We start from the raw sequence: 17,500 nt of genomic DNA, 5'->3' as shown, positions 1-17,500 counted from the left end.
AAGGCTTTATATAACGTAAACGAATGAGTTATAAAAAAATTCACCCCCCTCACAGTCGTCATGAAGATCAAAATAAGCCTTATAGGCCAAAACCACAATTTGTCCCAGGCTGTAAACATGTTTTATTCTGCTTTGAAGTTGAGAATTTTAACATGGGGCTCAATGAGATTCTGCTCCTTCTGGAGCCGCTCTAGTGGCCAGTAGAGGAACTGCAGTTTACATTACTTACGTATCGGCTTCAAGAGAGATCGCGGGAGGTTGCCGCTTGGGAAATACTTTGGATATAGAAACAAATAACGTGGTGCTGTCCTGGAGGATATCAAATGTGCACAAAATGTGGATGCAAATGAAGAAACACATAGAACATGTTCGGGAACACATCTGTGCAGATAAAGGTATGTTTATAACTTAGGCCGATTGATTTCTGTGACGCAGAGGGAATCCCGGAATCGTCATCAACGTTAACTTTACATTATAACGTAGAATACATGCAAACTGATGGATGAACAAATAACTCGAAAGTAGAGCTATAGGCCTTAGAAATAAATCTAATCAGGACATGGTCTGTGAATATTAAAGCACAAAACATTGCTATATGAATATATGATCTGCTTGTTCTCTGTCTGTGAAGGAGCTGCTCCATCTACTACATATGGACTCTATTATTCTTAAGCATTTTAACAAATTAGTGATAAAAATAAGTTGTTAATCTAATTCATAATAATTTATTGAATTTAGTTTATTAGACATGTTTTATTGACATTTTAATTAACTAAATAAACAAATGGTTTTAAGTTTGTTATCATAAAGCATTTGTTTAACCAAATAAAAAAGGCCAATCATCTTCATTCCTTTAACATCATTTTAACAAGTGATAATAACCATCATTTAATAATAGGTACAGTAATTGTTAAATTGATGTTTTCTGAGATAGTTTTCATATCGTGAAAATCTCATTCTATCACAACCCTACAGGGGAGAGTTAAAAAAAGTAACTAAGAAACTTTTACTCTTTTTTAAAATGAGCTACTTTTTTACTTGAGTACATTTTTAGACCAGTAATTTTACTTGTACTCAAGTAAAATTTCATTGAAGTAACAGTACTTTTACTTAAGTAGAATATTTTGTTACTCTTTCCACCTCTGTACATTTCATTGCATGAATTACATTTTTATTTTTTGGGGCTACACATATTTATTGGATGGAAAACCTGCCCTCAATTAAACTGAGTTTGTCCAATGAGTTATTTGTTGAGTGTATCTGCACCTGTTCCGTGCGTTTGGTCCTCATGTAAGCGATGGGCTGGTTCAGGAGTCTCACATTAGTCCTGATGAACCCGCTGCTGTGTGGCTGTGGGGCGCTGCGGCTCTCCTTCGGGTCCATTACAGGACGTCTGTGGTTCTGGTAAACCCTGAGCGGGTCCAGGCGCTCCGGCAGCGTTTCGTCAAAGATCCTGAAGGTGTTTGAACTGCAGATAAAGAACACACAGAGTTAAAATGCTGGCCTGAAATGAGATCTTCCGACAGCAGGGAGTTACAGTAACTCATACTCACTGGAACGCCTCCCAAACCTTCTTTTTTCGAGGCAGAAGTATTTCTGCATTATGGTACATTTGCTCTTCCATTGAACACCGAATAACCGAGCTGTTGGTGACTGGTTGCCATGCAACAGTGACGATACGAAATCTGACACCCACTCAAGAGCCTGCTAATAAAACAATAATGCTCAGAGAAAGATCACCAAATTATATAATCTGGTTATATAAGCGATTTGGTCTCAAAAAATGACTTGTTGAATTTACTTTAAAAATATGTGTTAAGTGTGTTAACACAACTATACTGAGCAATTTTTACAAATAACAATTTAGTTATATGAACAAAAAAATTCAAGTAAAACTGGCACAATATCTTTGAGTAAATACAAACCATTTGAATTTCTCACTGTTACATAATATTTATATGTGCCGTTTACTTAATGATGTTATGTTTGATTTGTTAAGTTTATTATGTACGGTGAACACTGTTATCAATTTAATTTGACTTAAAAAATAAATAACAACAAGCATATTTTTAAAAATAAAATGCCAAATTAACTCATTGGACAAACTAAATGAGTTTGTGTATAAGTGCCCTAAACACACGCACGCACGCACGCACGCACACACACACACACACACACATGTTGGTCTATGTGGTTTACAAGGACTCTCCATAGGTGTAATGGTTTTTATACTGTAGAAACCGTATTTTCTATCCCCTTACACTGCCCCTAAACCTACCCATCACACACACACACACACACACACACACACACACTGCCCCTAAACCTACCCATCACACACACACACACACTGCCCCTGCCCCTAAACCTACCCATCACACACACACACACACACACACTGCCCCTGCCCCTAAACCTACCCATCACACACACACACACACACACTGCCCCTACCCCTAAACCTACCCATCACACACACACACACACACACTGCCCCTACCCCTAAACCTGCCCATCACACACACACACACACACACACTGCCCCTGCCCCTAAACCTGCCCATCACACACACACACACACACACACTGCCCCTGCCCCTAAACCTACCCATCACACACACACACACACACACACACTGCCCCTACCCCTAAACCTACCCATCACACACACACACACACACACTGCCCCTAAACCTACCCATCACACACACACACACACACACACACACACACACACTGCCCCTACCCCTAAACCTACCCATCACACACACACACACACACACTGCCCCTACCCCTAAACCTACCCATCACACACACACACACACACACACTGCCCCTACCCCTAAACCTACCCATCACACACACACACACACACACTGCCCCTACCCCTAAACCTACCCATCACACACACACACACACACACACACACACACACACACACTGCCCCTACCCCTAAACCTACCCATCACACACACACACACACACACACTGCCCCTACCCCTAAACCTACCCATCACACACACACACACACACACACTGCCCCTACCCCTAAACCTACCCATCACACACACACACACACACACTGCCCCTACCCCTAAACCTACCCATCACACACACACACACACACACTGCCCCTACCCCTAAACCTACCCATCACACACACACACACACACACTGCCCCTGCCCCTAAACCTACCCATCACACACACACACACACACACTGCCCCTACCCCTAAACCTACCCATCACACACACACACACACACACTGCCCCTGCCCCTAAACCTACCCATCACAGGAAACATTCTGCATTTTTACTTTCTCAAAAATTCATCATTTAGTGTTTTTAAGGCCATTTGAATTATGAGGACATTTGATATGTCCCCATAAACCACATTTATAGTGTAATACCAGTGTAATACCCATGTAGTTATACAAATTTGTGTCCTCATAAACTACATAAACAGGCTCACACACACACACACACACACACACACACACACACACACACACACACACACACACACACACACACACACACACACACACACACACACACACACACACACACACACACACAGACACACTCTTCTGCATAATAACCACAAAATGACAGAAACTCCTCAAAGTCCAACATAACTGAACATTAAACACGAACATAAACTAATAACATCTTCCCCTTTACTGAAAAACACATAAAATATCACTTTAATCCAGACATTATCTCTCCTAACGCAGTCTCTTGCACAGCATGTTGGGAACTACAGATCCACTGCCCAGTTAGTTATGGCAACTTAAATATTTCATGTAGTTTTAACGCAAATTAATTAAGTAAACTTCCGTTTTAAATATATTAGGCTGACTGAACACATTTCGACTCAACTTTAAATGTCTTATCTATGAAGGGCCTGAATCATTTTTTTGAGTGTAAAAAGTACCATATTTGTTTGGAAATGTTATCATGCTTATATACCATTGTTTTTTGTTGTTATTGTTTTTTTTTTTTACAAAGAAATCTTAAAAATACAGTACAATTTTTGCAATATTTGTATAATATGAATTTTCTAAGTGAATATATAGTAAAGTGTCATTTATTCCTGTGATCAAAGCTGAGTTTATCATCATTATACTCTAAAAAAAAAATGCTGGGTTGTTTTAACCCAATGTTGGGTCAAATATGGACTAACCCAGCGATTGGGTTGTTTTAACCCTGCGGTTGGGTTAAATAGTTGCTTAAGACAATCCAATAGCTGGGTTAAAACAACCCAATTGCTGGGTTAGTCCATATTTGACCCAACATTGGGTTGTTTTTTTACCCAAAATTTTTAAGAGTGTACTCCAGTCTTCAGAGTCACGTGGCCCTTCACTAATCATTCTCAGATGAGGATCTGATGCTTTATATTATTTGTTGTAACCTCGCTACATTTTCTGTAAAAATGTAAAAGTATATACTGTCCGTTTTGATCAATGTAGTGTGTCATTGCTGAATAAAAGTATTAATTAAAAAAATAATGTAACCCTGATTACAGTCAGTTCCATTGCATATGAATATAATAATTCAGTAAAATGGAATAAATCAAAATGTACCATGATTTTGCCTTCTTATACCATCACTGTGCAGTAGTTTTAAATTAAAATACTATTTGTTTATTCACTTTTTTCAAACATTTATGAGGGAAAAAATCATTAAGTATAGCCTTTTTTGTTGACACTAAAGTCCATGTTTGCATCACTTGTTAAGTGAATGTGCATTCCAGTTTTTCCATAACCAAAAAAAAAAAAAAAACTCAGTGGAAATCTGAAAACAAACCCGTTTCCTGTTCTTTCACTGCTTCCTGCTTCAGTCTGACACTAATGCGGTTAAACACTGGGGATGCAAATGATGCACAAACACATTCAATATTCATTATTTATATATTTGCACATTTAACCATGGGTGAAATAGCATCATACACAACTAGTCAAAAGTGTAGAAACATTACATTTTTTAAATGTTTTAGAAAATTTACTTGATCAAAAATACAGTAAAAATTATGAAATATTCCTCCAGTGTAAATCATCTGTTCTCTGTGTGAATATATAGTAAAGTGTGATTTATTCCTGTGATTTTATCATCATTACTCCAGTCTTCAGTGTAAAAAAATATTTAGAAAAAAAGTTACCTGGTTGCCTTAAAATTTTGAGTTAATAGAATGAATTTTTTTTGAGATTCGACAACCTTTATTAAAATATTATTAAAATATTTTTTTAAGCATATTGGGTAATTGTGTGTGTTTTATTTCTGATGACGCAGCCAAATAGTGCTATTTTCATGATTTATAAAAAATTTCGTTCGGTTCAGATACAAAAATATTTTGAGTTTCTATTTATTAAACAAATTTCCTTCATTGTATCAACTCAGGTTTTTAATTTCAATAAACTAAAAATTTTAAGGCAACCAGGTTACTTACTTTTTTAAGTTAAACCAACAAAAAACAACCAATTTTTTTTTTTTACAGTGTACAGTACAATTTTACTTTGAACATAAGATGAAGATTGTTACTTTTGACCCCATCAGGTGGGATGAAAGTAACACAACAATATAAGATAGATTGTTTTGTGTTACTCTTGTTTTTATTAAATATACCTGACTATGACCTTGTTAATATGTAACTGCAAACATATTTTGTAGCTACTTTATCTTTGCAAAACAAATATTAAAATACATTTTCATTTTAAATGTTAAGTTTAATAAAATGTTTCAAATTTAACCTGACAATACAAACTTTTTCAATACAATATTTTTTGTGCAATGTCGATCTATTTGATTTTTTTTTTCTTCAACAATATCAAAATTAAATTAGCATAATATGCATTATATATATAAAAGTGGGACAAAAGTAACAAGTGTTACTTTTTGTCCTGACAGGAAGTCTGACATTTAAACACAATTTACTTTTATACTGAAAAACTCTGAAAAGACAAATTTTCAGGATGTGTAACAGCAATAAATAAACTGTAGAGTGATCATTACTGTGGCACATGAAGCGAGAAACACAACTTGTAATTAGAAAAAAAAAGTACTGCTTCAGTAATTTACTTTCCGCACTCGAAAACTATATTTCGGACCCAACCGCGGGAAACGATGACGAAATCACATGATTTTTGGCAGATCCATCAAAGGTTGCGTGCTGAACGTCCTGTCATAGCTTGGAATGCAAATGTATTCAGGGCTCTGAGAAAATCGCTTTGTTACTTTCGTCCCGCGTTACTTTCGCAACGGTTCTCCCCTACTTACTTTTTTAAGTTAAACCAACACATTTTTTTTTTACAGTGCAGTGTCACATGATCCTTTACATATCATATGACCACTTGCCCCTCAAGAAACATTTATGATTATTATTAATGCTAAATAAAGTTGCGCTGCTTCATATTTTTGTGGACAACTTTTGAATAAGAGTGTATGATGATTTCCAGAAAAAATCAGATCAAATAAATTAAGCAGCTATTACTGTTTTCAACACTGATTATATTAATAACTGAGCAGCAAAAATATTAGTGAAGGATCATGTGACTGAAATAATGATGATAAATTCAGCTTTGATCACTGGAATAAATTACATTTTACTACACTCTAAAAAATGCTGGGTTGTTTTAACCCAATGTTGGGTCAAATATGGACTAACCCAGAAATTGGTCTGTTTTAATCCCACGGTTGGGTTAAATATTTGCTTAAGACAACCCAATTGCTATAAGTTAAAACAACCCAACTGCTGGGTTAGTCCATATTTGACCCAACATTGGGTTGTTTTTTACTCAGAAGTTTTTAGAGTGTATATATTCACGTAGAGAACATCAATTTAAAATTTTAATAATATTATTATAATCAAAAGATATTTCAAAAACACAAAAAAAGCGTAATATATAATTCTTACTATTAAAAGGAAGCATGTGGGTTCAGAAGCACTGTGTGTTTTGTCTTGAAGTTAAAGGGAAAGTCAGATTAAATGTTTAGCAGGTTAACTTTAAATGTTAAAGACCCCAGACAAACACGCTTACAGACGGGCGGTCAGCAAACCCTGATCCAATCAATCAAACCCAGAGTCCATTAAACACTGAGTGCAATCAAACGCCGCTTCAAATACTGCACACACAGTCATACTGACAAATATTGTTACAGTTTATATAAAGAGTTTTCTATGTGAATTTATAGTAAAGTGTCATTCAAACATCACTCAGTCTTCAGAAATCATTTTTGCTGCTCAGTTATTAATATGATCCGTTGTGGAAACTGATACATTTCTCAGGATTCTTTGATGAACAGACAGTTCTAAAGAACTTTTTATTTGAAAAAAGATACATTTGTAACATTCTAAATGTCTTAACTGTCACTTTTGATCATTAATGGAACTCCACATTCAAATTCATCTTTTGATGTAACATTCCACTGCAAAAAAATGCTTTTCTTACTCAGTATTTTTGTCTTGTTTCCAGTCCAAACATCTCAAAATTCTTACATTAAGAGACATTTACTAGACAAGAAAAAGTAATTGTCTTGCTTTGGGGAAAAATAACTCTTTGGGAATTAAAATCAAATCAATAATCTGATAATGGGGTCAGTAAAATAATCTTGTTTTAAGAGTTTTCTCACCCCACTGGCAGATTATTCTGCTTATTTTATGCAAAATACTTTCTTAATTCAGAGTTATTTTTCCCAAAACAAGACGATTACTTTTGCTTGTCTAGTAAATACTTCTTGTTTTAAGAATTTTTAGATATTTTGACTAGAAACAAGACAAAAATACTAAGTAAGAAAAGCTTTTTTTTGCAGTGTAACGATGGGAAAGTGTTTCAGCCCATGAGCTCATTTGTCTGAAATGCCCCAAACAAAGAGTCCGGCACATTCCATCAGAGGCCGGATCTGACAGATATTGCCCTTTCATACCGACTAGATCAGCTCACGGCAAACTGTTCCTAGATCAGCCTGAGTGTGCGCCGTCTATTCACAGACACACAAACCCTCGTTAAGCCTCTGATCTAATCTGGCAACTGTCAGCTAAGAGGATTCCAGCCTCCCTAACCACACAGATTTGCTGAAGTGAAGCATGCTGGGAGAAAAAGGACACCCGGGGGACTCTGTAATTGTGTCTCTGGGGGGACAAGTTCAATCAGGGAGACATTTCAGCTCACTTCTAAAGACATTACGATGTTAACGATAATTCCAGAAGCATTTCTGATGGACACGGAGCTGAATTTGCACAGAAGCCTCACACACCGAGGTCTGGTGCAGACGCCACCTTAAGAGAGATCGGCGAGGGCGGACAGATTTTCCATAGAAACAGAACCACCGGACGCCGTGATTGGTCGATTATGCAAAAAGTGACAATCTCCTGTAAGAGGATAATAATGTTTGTAGAATCAGAGGATCTGATATTCATACACTCAAAAAAATGATCCAGGCCCTTCATAGACACATTTAAATGATGTTCACTGTACCTAATTAAAATTAAAATGTGTCGAAATGTGTCGAAATCAGCCTAATATATTTAAAACTGAAGTTTAGTTAATTAATTTGCGTTAAAACTACATGAAATATTTGAGTTAACATCACTAACTGGGCAGTGGATCTGTAGTTCCCAGTAGTTATGCAGAAGAATGTGTGCGTGTGTGTGTGTGTGTGTGTGTGTGCGAGGTGTGTGTGTTTAGGGCACTTATACACAAGCTCATTGGATGTAATTCCTGCTCTCAATTAAATATTTTTAGTTTGTCCAATGAGTTCATTTAGCATTTTATTTGTAAAAATATGCTTGTTGTTATTTAATTTTTTAAAGGCAAATTAAATTGATAACAGTGTTCACCTTACATAATAAACTTTTATAAATTTAACGTAACATCATTAAGTAAACGGCACATATTAATATTATGTAACAGTGAGAAATTCAAATGGTTTGTATTTACTCAAAGATATTGTGCCAGTTTTACTTGAATTTTTTTGTTCATATAACTAAATTGTTATTTGTAAAAATTGCTCAGTATAGTTGTGTTAACACACTTAACACATATTTTTAAAGAAAATATAACAAGTAATTTTTTGAGTGTATCTCTAAACAGCCAGAGAAGCCCGTCATACTCATTTAATACAGTCAAAAATGTATGATCTGCAATAAAACAAACTTGTCTGTTCAATGTTTTGATGCATGGAGAGAGGTTTATTAATGTGCTAAAACTTCACATCAAAACAGCTGTTTTCATTGTGGACATTTAATTATATAGACTTTTCCGAAGTCTCTTCTGCTCATCAAGGCTTCATTTATTTGATCAAATTTTTTACAATTTAAATCAGCAGTTTTCTACGTGAATATATAGTAAAGTGTGATTTATTCCTGTGATCAAAGCTGAGTTTATCATCATTACTCCAGTCTTCAGAGTCACATGACCCTTCACTAATCACTCTCAGATGAGGATTTGACGAGCAACACACATTTATGATTATTATTATTATCGTCATATATTTGTGGAAACTGATACGTTTTGTTTTTCAGGATTCTTTGATGTATAGAAAGTTCAAAAGAACAGCGTTTATTTAAAAGAGAATCTTTTGTAACATTATAAATGCAACTTTGGATCAATTTAATGCATAATTGCTGAATATAAATATATGTATTATTTTAACTAAACATTTCAATATTAGCATCTGAGAGTGATTAGTGAAGGACACTGAAGACTGGAGTAATGATGATATATTCAGCTTTCATCACTATATATTCACTGCGGTTTCAAATTTGAATAATATTTCACAATTTTTACTGTATTTTTGATTAAATAAATGTAGCTTTTCTGAGGAGGAGAGACTTCTTTCAAAAACATATATTTTAGAAGATGAAAATCAAGTTCAATGTTTCATATTGTTTTATCTCTGTTGAGTAGATAAAATCAGATTAAGTTTGTCTTGCTTTGAGAACTTTACATAAATTCAAACATATTCATATTTACAACCCAATATATATGCTAATAAATATAAGTAATAATGACAGTTGTGGGGCTACGGTTTTGTTCTTCTTGTAGAGTCAGATGGAGAATCTGCTTAAGATCTACCCAGTGTGTTATTCGCCTGTGTGTGTGTGTGTGTGTGTGTGTGTGTGTGTGTGTGTGGGCATGTTTTTGTGACATATGAGGACACAAATGTGTATAATGCCATGGGTATGACACAGGTATTACAGGAGAGGGTGAAATATGAGGACATTACCCATGGCCCCACTTTACAAAAGGCTTATAAATCACACAGGAGGAGTTTTTATGAGAAAGTAAAAATGCAGAATGTTTCCTGTGATGGGTAGGTTTAGGGGCTGTGTGTGTGTGTGTGTGTGTGTGTGTGTGTGTGTGTGTGTGTGTGATGGGTAGGTTTAGGGGCACGGGTAGTGTAAGGGGATAGAAAATACAGTTTGCACAGTATAAAAACCATTACGCCTTTAGAATGTCCCCAAATGTCACAAAAACAAATGTGTGTGTGTGTGTGTGTGTGTATGGGTATGACACAGGTATTACAGGAGAGGGTGAAATATGAGGACATTACCCATGGCCCCACTTTTCAAAAGGCTTATAAATCACACAGGAGGAGTTTTTATGAGAAAGTAAAAATGCAGAATGTTTCCTGTGATGGGTAGGTTTAGGGGCTGTGTGTGTGTGTGTGTGTGTGTGTGTGTGTGTGTGTGTGTGTGTGTGTGTGTGTGTGTGTGTGTGTGTGTGTGTGTGATGGGTAGGTTTAGGGGCACGGGTAGTGTAAGGGGATAGAAAATACAGTTTGCACAGTATAAAAACCATTACGCCTTTAGAATGTCCCCAAATGTCACAAAAACAAATGTGTGTGTGTGTGTGTGTGTGTGTGCGTGTGTGTGTTTCAGTAGCGCGTGCCGAATCCACGAATCTCCAGTTTCGGGATGTCTCTCTCGTTGCTGAACTGAGCGCGGTCGATCCGAGAGCTGGGACTGCCAACATTACTGAGCCAATACTTCCTGTAGAGACAGACAGAGAAACAGGACACGTCAAACAATGTGGAATATGATGCACAAAACATTTAAAGGGATACTTCACTGCTTTTTCATATTAAACTATGTTATTTCCTTAACTAAGACGAGTTGATACATCCCTCTCTCGTCTCTCGTCTCAGTGTGTGCTCTTAATCTCTCTGACGCGCGGTGACGATCTGATAGCATTTAGCTTAGCCCACTAAGCCCAGTTCATTCAATATGGTACCAAACAGAGATCAAGTTAGAAGCGACCAGACATCTCCCTATTAAAATACAGTTACACAAGTAGTTGAATGATCAAGTTTGGTGACATAAAATAAAACGTAGCACTTTTCTAAGCAGGTTAAAAAGGAGAACTATAATGTGTGGCGGAATAGCACTTCTGAGAGTACTTCGACTCGGCGCAGTAAAAAGTCCCGGCTGAAAAATCCTCCCTCACATCTCCCCCTACTGACAGAAATGAGTTTGTTTTTTATTTATTTTTATTTTTTACAGATGACAAGAAACAACGACATAAGAAACGCAAAGAAAACTTAATGTACACACTCCGGGGACATCAGACTTATTTTATATCTTGTAAAAAACTGCATTATAGGACCCCTTTAATAAAAATCTCCAGTCCCCATTTACTTTCATGATTTTTCATGGCTTTCACAGAAAAGTTACAGCTGCTGTTTTTTTTATGTTTTTTTTTTTTTAGAGACGACAAGAAACAACGGCATAAGAAACGCAAACAGAACTCCGTCAGGAGGATAAACCGCCACCATTTTCTTTCTCGAAAACAAGGGCGAGGCACTCACACACACACACACACACGCACACACACACACACACACACACACACACACACACACACACACACACACACACACACACACACACTGCCCCTAAACCTACCCATCACAGGAAACATTCTGCATTTTTACTTTCTCATAAAAACTCCTCCTGTGTGATTTATAAGCCTTTTGTAAAGTGGGGCCATGGGTAATGTCCTCATATTTCACCCTCTCCTGTAATACCTGTGTCATACCCATGGCATTATACACATTTGTGTCCTCATATGTCACAAAACATGTCCACACACACACACACACACACACACACACACACACACACACACACACACACACACACACACACACACACACATTTGCATTTAAAGGGACACACACAAAAACCGCACGTTTTTGCTCACCCTCAAAAAGTGACAATTTTAACATGCTATAAATATGATCTGTGGGGTATTTTGATCTGAAACTTCACATCAGAGACTTATTTTACATCTTGTAAAATCGGCATTATAGGACCCCTTTAAGAGACTTTTCTTTGTGCTCCATAAGAGAAACAGTCACACACTGTTTTCACAGAAAAGTTACAGCTGATGTTTTGGTATTAATAAATAAAAAGTTTTTTTTATTTATATTTTTTTTTACAGATGACAAGAAACAACGGCATAAGAAACGCAAACAGAACTCCATCAGGAGGATAAACAGCCACCATTTTCTTTCTTGAAAACAAGGGCGAGGCACTCACTCTCTCACACACACACACACACACACACACACACACACACACACACACACACACACACACACACACACACACTGAAGCCGGACAGGCAGTGTTCCTCAGAGGGCTCTAAATGCATTATTCTCCCCTGTGGGCCGCAGCGCTGATCTCATATTGGATAAGAGAGTGTGTGGTCAGACCATCTGCATGGCTGCCCAATATTCAGCTCATAATGGGCCTGCCAGGAAGAGGAGGAGCCGTGTCGGAGAGAACAGCACAATCTCTACAGCAACGGCCCTTGTAGTAAAGCCAGCCGTGCAGATCGTGTTTTGAAGCGGTGTGAATGACGGATTACAGACGGATCCGGGTTACTCTGGGGTTATCAGCCATTACGGCCTCTTGTGTTTTCACCAGGGTGCGGTTCACTCAATACTGAGGAGACTGTCGTGGCAAATATAATACTGATCTGCCAACATTGTCGCTATATGTACAAGATCCGCCCTGAAAGAGGAAACACTTTCACAGGAATCGGCGTCAACATTACTGTCACTAAAGCAATAAGAGCACAAATCCCATGGTGGATAAACTAACCACTTTCACTCAGAAACTGCTTGAGAATTTTGCAAAGAAACAGAAATTATGTCATACTTTTGACAAAATGTTGATACTCAATTAATGGTAGTTAAAGGGTTAGTTCACCCAAAAATGAAATGTCTGTCATTAACTCCTCCCCCTAATGTCGTTCCACACCCGTAAGACCTCCGTTCATCTTCACACACAGTTTAAGATATTTTATATTTAGTCCGAGAGCGTATGCAAGTGTATGCACACTATACTGTCCATGTCCAGAAAGGGAATAAAAACATCATCACAGTAGTCCATATGAGACATCAGTGGGTTAATTAGAGTCTCTTGAAGCATCCAAAATACATTTGGGTCCAAAAATAACAAAAACTACGACTTTATTCAGCATTGGCTTCTCTTCCGCGTTTGTTTTCAAACCTCAAATAAAGATTCAAACGGTTATGAATCAGCAGATTGATTCATGATTCGGATCGCGTGTCAAACTGCTGAAATCACGTGACATTAGCGATCCGAATCAATTCGCTGATTCATAACCGTTTGAATCTTTATTTGAGGATTGAACACAAACCCAGAAGAGAAGCCAATGCTGAATAAAGTCGTAGTTTTTGTTATTTTTGGACCCAAATGTATTTTGGATGCTTCAAGAGACTCTAATTAACCCACTGATGTCTCATATGGACTACTGTGATGATGTTTTTATTCCCTTTCTGGACATGGACAGTATAGTGTGCATACACTTGCATACGCTCTCGGACTAAATATAAAATATCTTAAACTGTGTGTGAAGATGAACGGAGGTCTTACGGGTGTGGAGCGACATTAGGGAGAGGAGTTAATGACAGACATTTCATTTTTGGGTGAACTAACCCTTTAAAAGATCCAACCAAAATTATAATGATTTGTTTAACAGGACTGAACAAACACTTTCCCTGCTAATTTATAGAAAATACATCTTAATTTAATTTAATCATAACTAGCATACCGCTATATAGCAATCCAAAAATCCTGTCCAAAATATATTATATTTTATATATAATATATTTATTTTAGCGCTGTCAAACTGTTAATCACAATTAATCACATCCAAAATAAAAGTTTGTGTTTACATAATGTGTGTGTTCTGTCTATAATTATTATGTATATAAATACACACACAAGCATGTATGATTAAGAAATATTTGCATTTATATAGGCTACTATACATATATATATATATATATATACATACATATATATATATATATATATATATATATATATATATATATATATATATATATATATATATATATATTTATAAAATCTTACATTAATAATAATAATAATAGATTTTATTTATAATGCACTTTTCATTCCGAAGAATCTCAAAGTGCAACAAAGGGGGGGGGGGGGGGGGGAAGAAATAACAACAAAAAATGAATAACAAGTAAAAATATAGAATACTGCAAACAATCAACCAACACAGAAAACAGAACAGAAACAGAGCTGATGGTGAACAGAAAACAGAGCTGATGGTGAACAGAAACAGAGCTGATGGTGGACAGAAAACAGCTGATGGTGGAAGTCTCTGTTAGCTCCGCAGCACACTGTGGTCCACTCCATGTTTCAGATTTCTCCCAGCGGCAGTGTCCCGATGACATCGCCGAGGCACGACAGCTGAAGACCAGATGATGGGTCTTCTTCATGATGATTCAAACGATGGGGATCGCTGCAGCACCATGCAGGAGGCAGAACATTCCTCCGGCCACTTCTGTGGACACACCGGGGCCGGCGCAGATGTCGCTCCACGGTCGCAATGCAGGACGGAACAGCGGCGCAGCCGAGAAGCAGAACATCCCAACATCATGCCGGACGCCGACGACGAGAGCCCGGATGACGCTAGCCCGGTGCAAACTTCAGCCACCGTGCAGCTTAAGCCCAAGGGAGACCACCAGTGAGCAGTCGCGGCGAGAAACATCAAATGTCCTCCAAACCAGAAACCAACCGCAGCAATTCAAACGTAAACATTAGAGAAGCGGTTGAAAACGGCGAAACGACGAACAACGACCTCTCAGTGGCTGCGAGCAATTAGCAACAGTCCCAATTGTAGCTCTGACTGTTAGACTTGTCACAAACATAAGGAAATAAAATAAAATGTAAATCTAATAGTACATTAACATGATTTGTTGTGGGTGGAGAAGCGGCGAACAGACAACGCCAGCGTCCTCTCCCCCACGTTGCCTAGCCTAACGTTGTAACGTTGGTTACATTTACACATGCATGTGTGTGTATTTATATATACATAATAAATATAGACAGAACACACACATTATGTAAACACAAGCTCTTAATTTGGATGTGATTAATTGTTTGAAAGCACTAATAACATTATTAATAACATAACTTCTGTGTTTTCTTACTTAGGTGCGATACAGAGCATTCTCAGGCTGTGAAGGGTTGAAACACGTCTCTTTCACACACACACACACCCCTACAGCTGTTCTGTGAACATAAACACTCAAGTGTGTGTAGTGTTCATTGTGTTGCGAAGGAAAGGAGTTTTCCATCTCCCCCGCGGTGAGGAAGTCAGATAACATTGACACACTGATCGGAAGGAATTTCTTCAGATTTGCATTTCCATAAAGCTCAGTCTAACAATCGGCTGGACGCTCCCACTCACACACACACTCTCACTCACTCACACACACACTCTCACTCACACACACACTCTCACTCACACACACACACACACACACACACACACACACACACACACACACACACACACACTTTCACTCTCACACACTCTCACTTTCACTCTCACACACTCTCACTCACACACACTCTCACTTTCACTCACACACTCTCACTCACACACTCTCTCACTCACACACAATCTCCCTCACACAAACTCTCACTCACTCACACACACACTCTCACTCACACACTCTCTCACTCACACACAATCTCCCTCACACAAACTCTCACTCACATACACTCTCACACACACACTCTCTCACTCACACACACACTCTCACTTTCGCACACTCTCACACACTCTCACTCACTCTCACTTTCACTCACACACTCTCACTCACACACTCTCTCACTCACACTCTCTCACTCACACACACACTCTCACTCACTCTCACACACCCTCTCACACACACACTCTCACTCTCAGTCACACACTCTCACTAACACACACACTCTCACTCACACATGCTCTCACTCACACACACTCTCACACTTTCACTCACACACACTCTCACTCACACACAATCTCCCTCACACACACTCTCACTCTCACTTACACACACACACACACACACACACACACACACACACACACACACACACACACACACACACACACACACACACACACACACACACACACACACACACTCTCACTCAAACACACACTCTCACTCACACACACATGCTCTCACTCACACACACACACACACACACACACACACACACACACACACTCACTCTGGTGATTCACCAGGAACACGATGCTACTTTGACACCAAACCCCACAAATAAATAAATAATATTATACAATAAGTAATAATAAAAAATATTTTTTTAAATATAACACTAATATAATATTATTTTTATATTATATGTGTAGTTTAACATTTAAAAATAAATAATAAATATTTTAAAAACAATAAATTATATATATTTTTAATTTATATGAATAAAATATTGAATAAATTACAAATATTAAAATATATAAACTATATAGTTTAAAAACAACATTATTTTTCTTACCCCATTGGCAGATTATTTTGCTTATTTTAAGCAAAAACTTCTCAAAACAAGGCAATAATTTTTACTTGTCTAGTAAATGTTTCTTAATGTAAGAATTTGTTGATATTTAGACTAGAAACAAGACAAAAATACTGAGAAAGAAAAGCATTTTTTGCAGTGAACACTTTAGAGCTCATCCAGCCGTAATTTAGGGATGGGCCGAGGCATCTGGGGACGTTCCTTTGGGATCGATAGTCTCATCGATGTCACCAACACACACACACACACACACACACACACACACACACACACACACACACACACACACACACACACACACACACACACAACCCCAGAGAGTTCACCAAACCCCCAAACAACTGTACAGAGCCAAGAGAAAAAACAGATCGACAGATCTCCAAAGCTGAGGTCATTTAGGTAAAGGAAAAACAAGGAAGGGGAAAACAAGTGAAGGGGGCGTGGCCTGAGGGTTAGCCATCCGTCTGTTTAAATATTTAATGAGCAAACACATTTCTGTTCACTCGCATCTCGTGTTCACCAGCTGGAATGAGGAGCTTTCAGAAGAGGAAAAGCTTTTCTCATGCAATACTGGAGCTCTTTGTCACTGTATCCAGGCAATCGCATGTACAGCTACATGAT

General features: G+C 37.7%; 2 protein-coding genes across 8 annotated transcripts in view; both read right to left on the bottom strand.

Annotated features, from left to right (window-relative positions):
- The window catches only part of LOC137058905 (uncharacterized protein C2orf73 homolog), a 12,844-nt gene extending 11,145 nt beyond the window's left edge, over positions 1-1,699 (bottom strand). The window contains exons 1-2 of one of the 2 annotated variants that reach the window (XM_067432411.1): positions 1,554-1,699; positions 1,267-1,468 (exon numbers count right to left, since the gene is read on the bottom strand). In XM_067432411.1, coding sequence (XP_067288512.1) covers positions 1,267-1,468; positions 1,554-1,624 — 273 coding nt within the window. In that variant the 5' untranslated portion in view covers positions 1,625-1,699. The remainder of the gene's footprint in view (positions 1-1,266; positions 1,469-1,553) is intronic. The other variant, XM_067432412.1, reaches the window with a different exon arrangement.
- An 8,826-nt stretch (positions 1,700-10,525) lies between these two features.
- acyp2 (acylphosphatase 2, muscle type) overlaps positions 10,526-17,500 on the bottom strand; it is a 220,363-nt gene continuing 213,388 nt past the window's right edge. For all 6 annotated transcript variants that reach the window (XM_067432416.1, XM_067432413.1, XM_067432415.1 and 3 more), the window contains one exon: positions 10,526-10,990. In XM_067432416.1, the coding sequence (XP_067288517.1) occupies positions 10,876-10,990 (115 nt within the window). In that variant the 3' untranslated portion in view covers positions 10,526-10,875. The remainder of the gene's footprint in view (positions 10,991-17,500) is intronic.

Source organism: Pseudorasbora parva, chromosome 22 (assembly GCF_024679245.1).
Source record: "Pseudorasbora parva isolate DD20220531a chromosome 22, ASM2467924v1, whole genome shotgun sequence".
Lineage (NCBI taxonomy): Eukaryota > Metazoa > Chordata > Actinopteri > Cypriniformes > Gobionidae > Pseudorasbora > Pseudorasbora parva.
The sequence above is the reverse complement of the archived record's forward strand: the minus strand, read 5'-3'. Positions and strand labels throughout refer to the sequence as shown.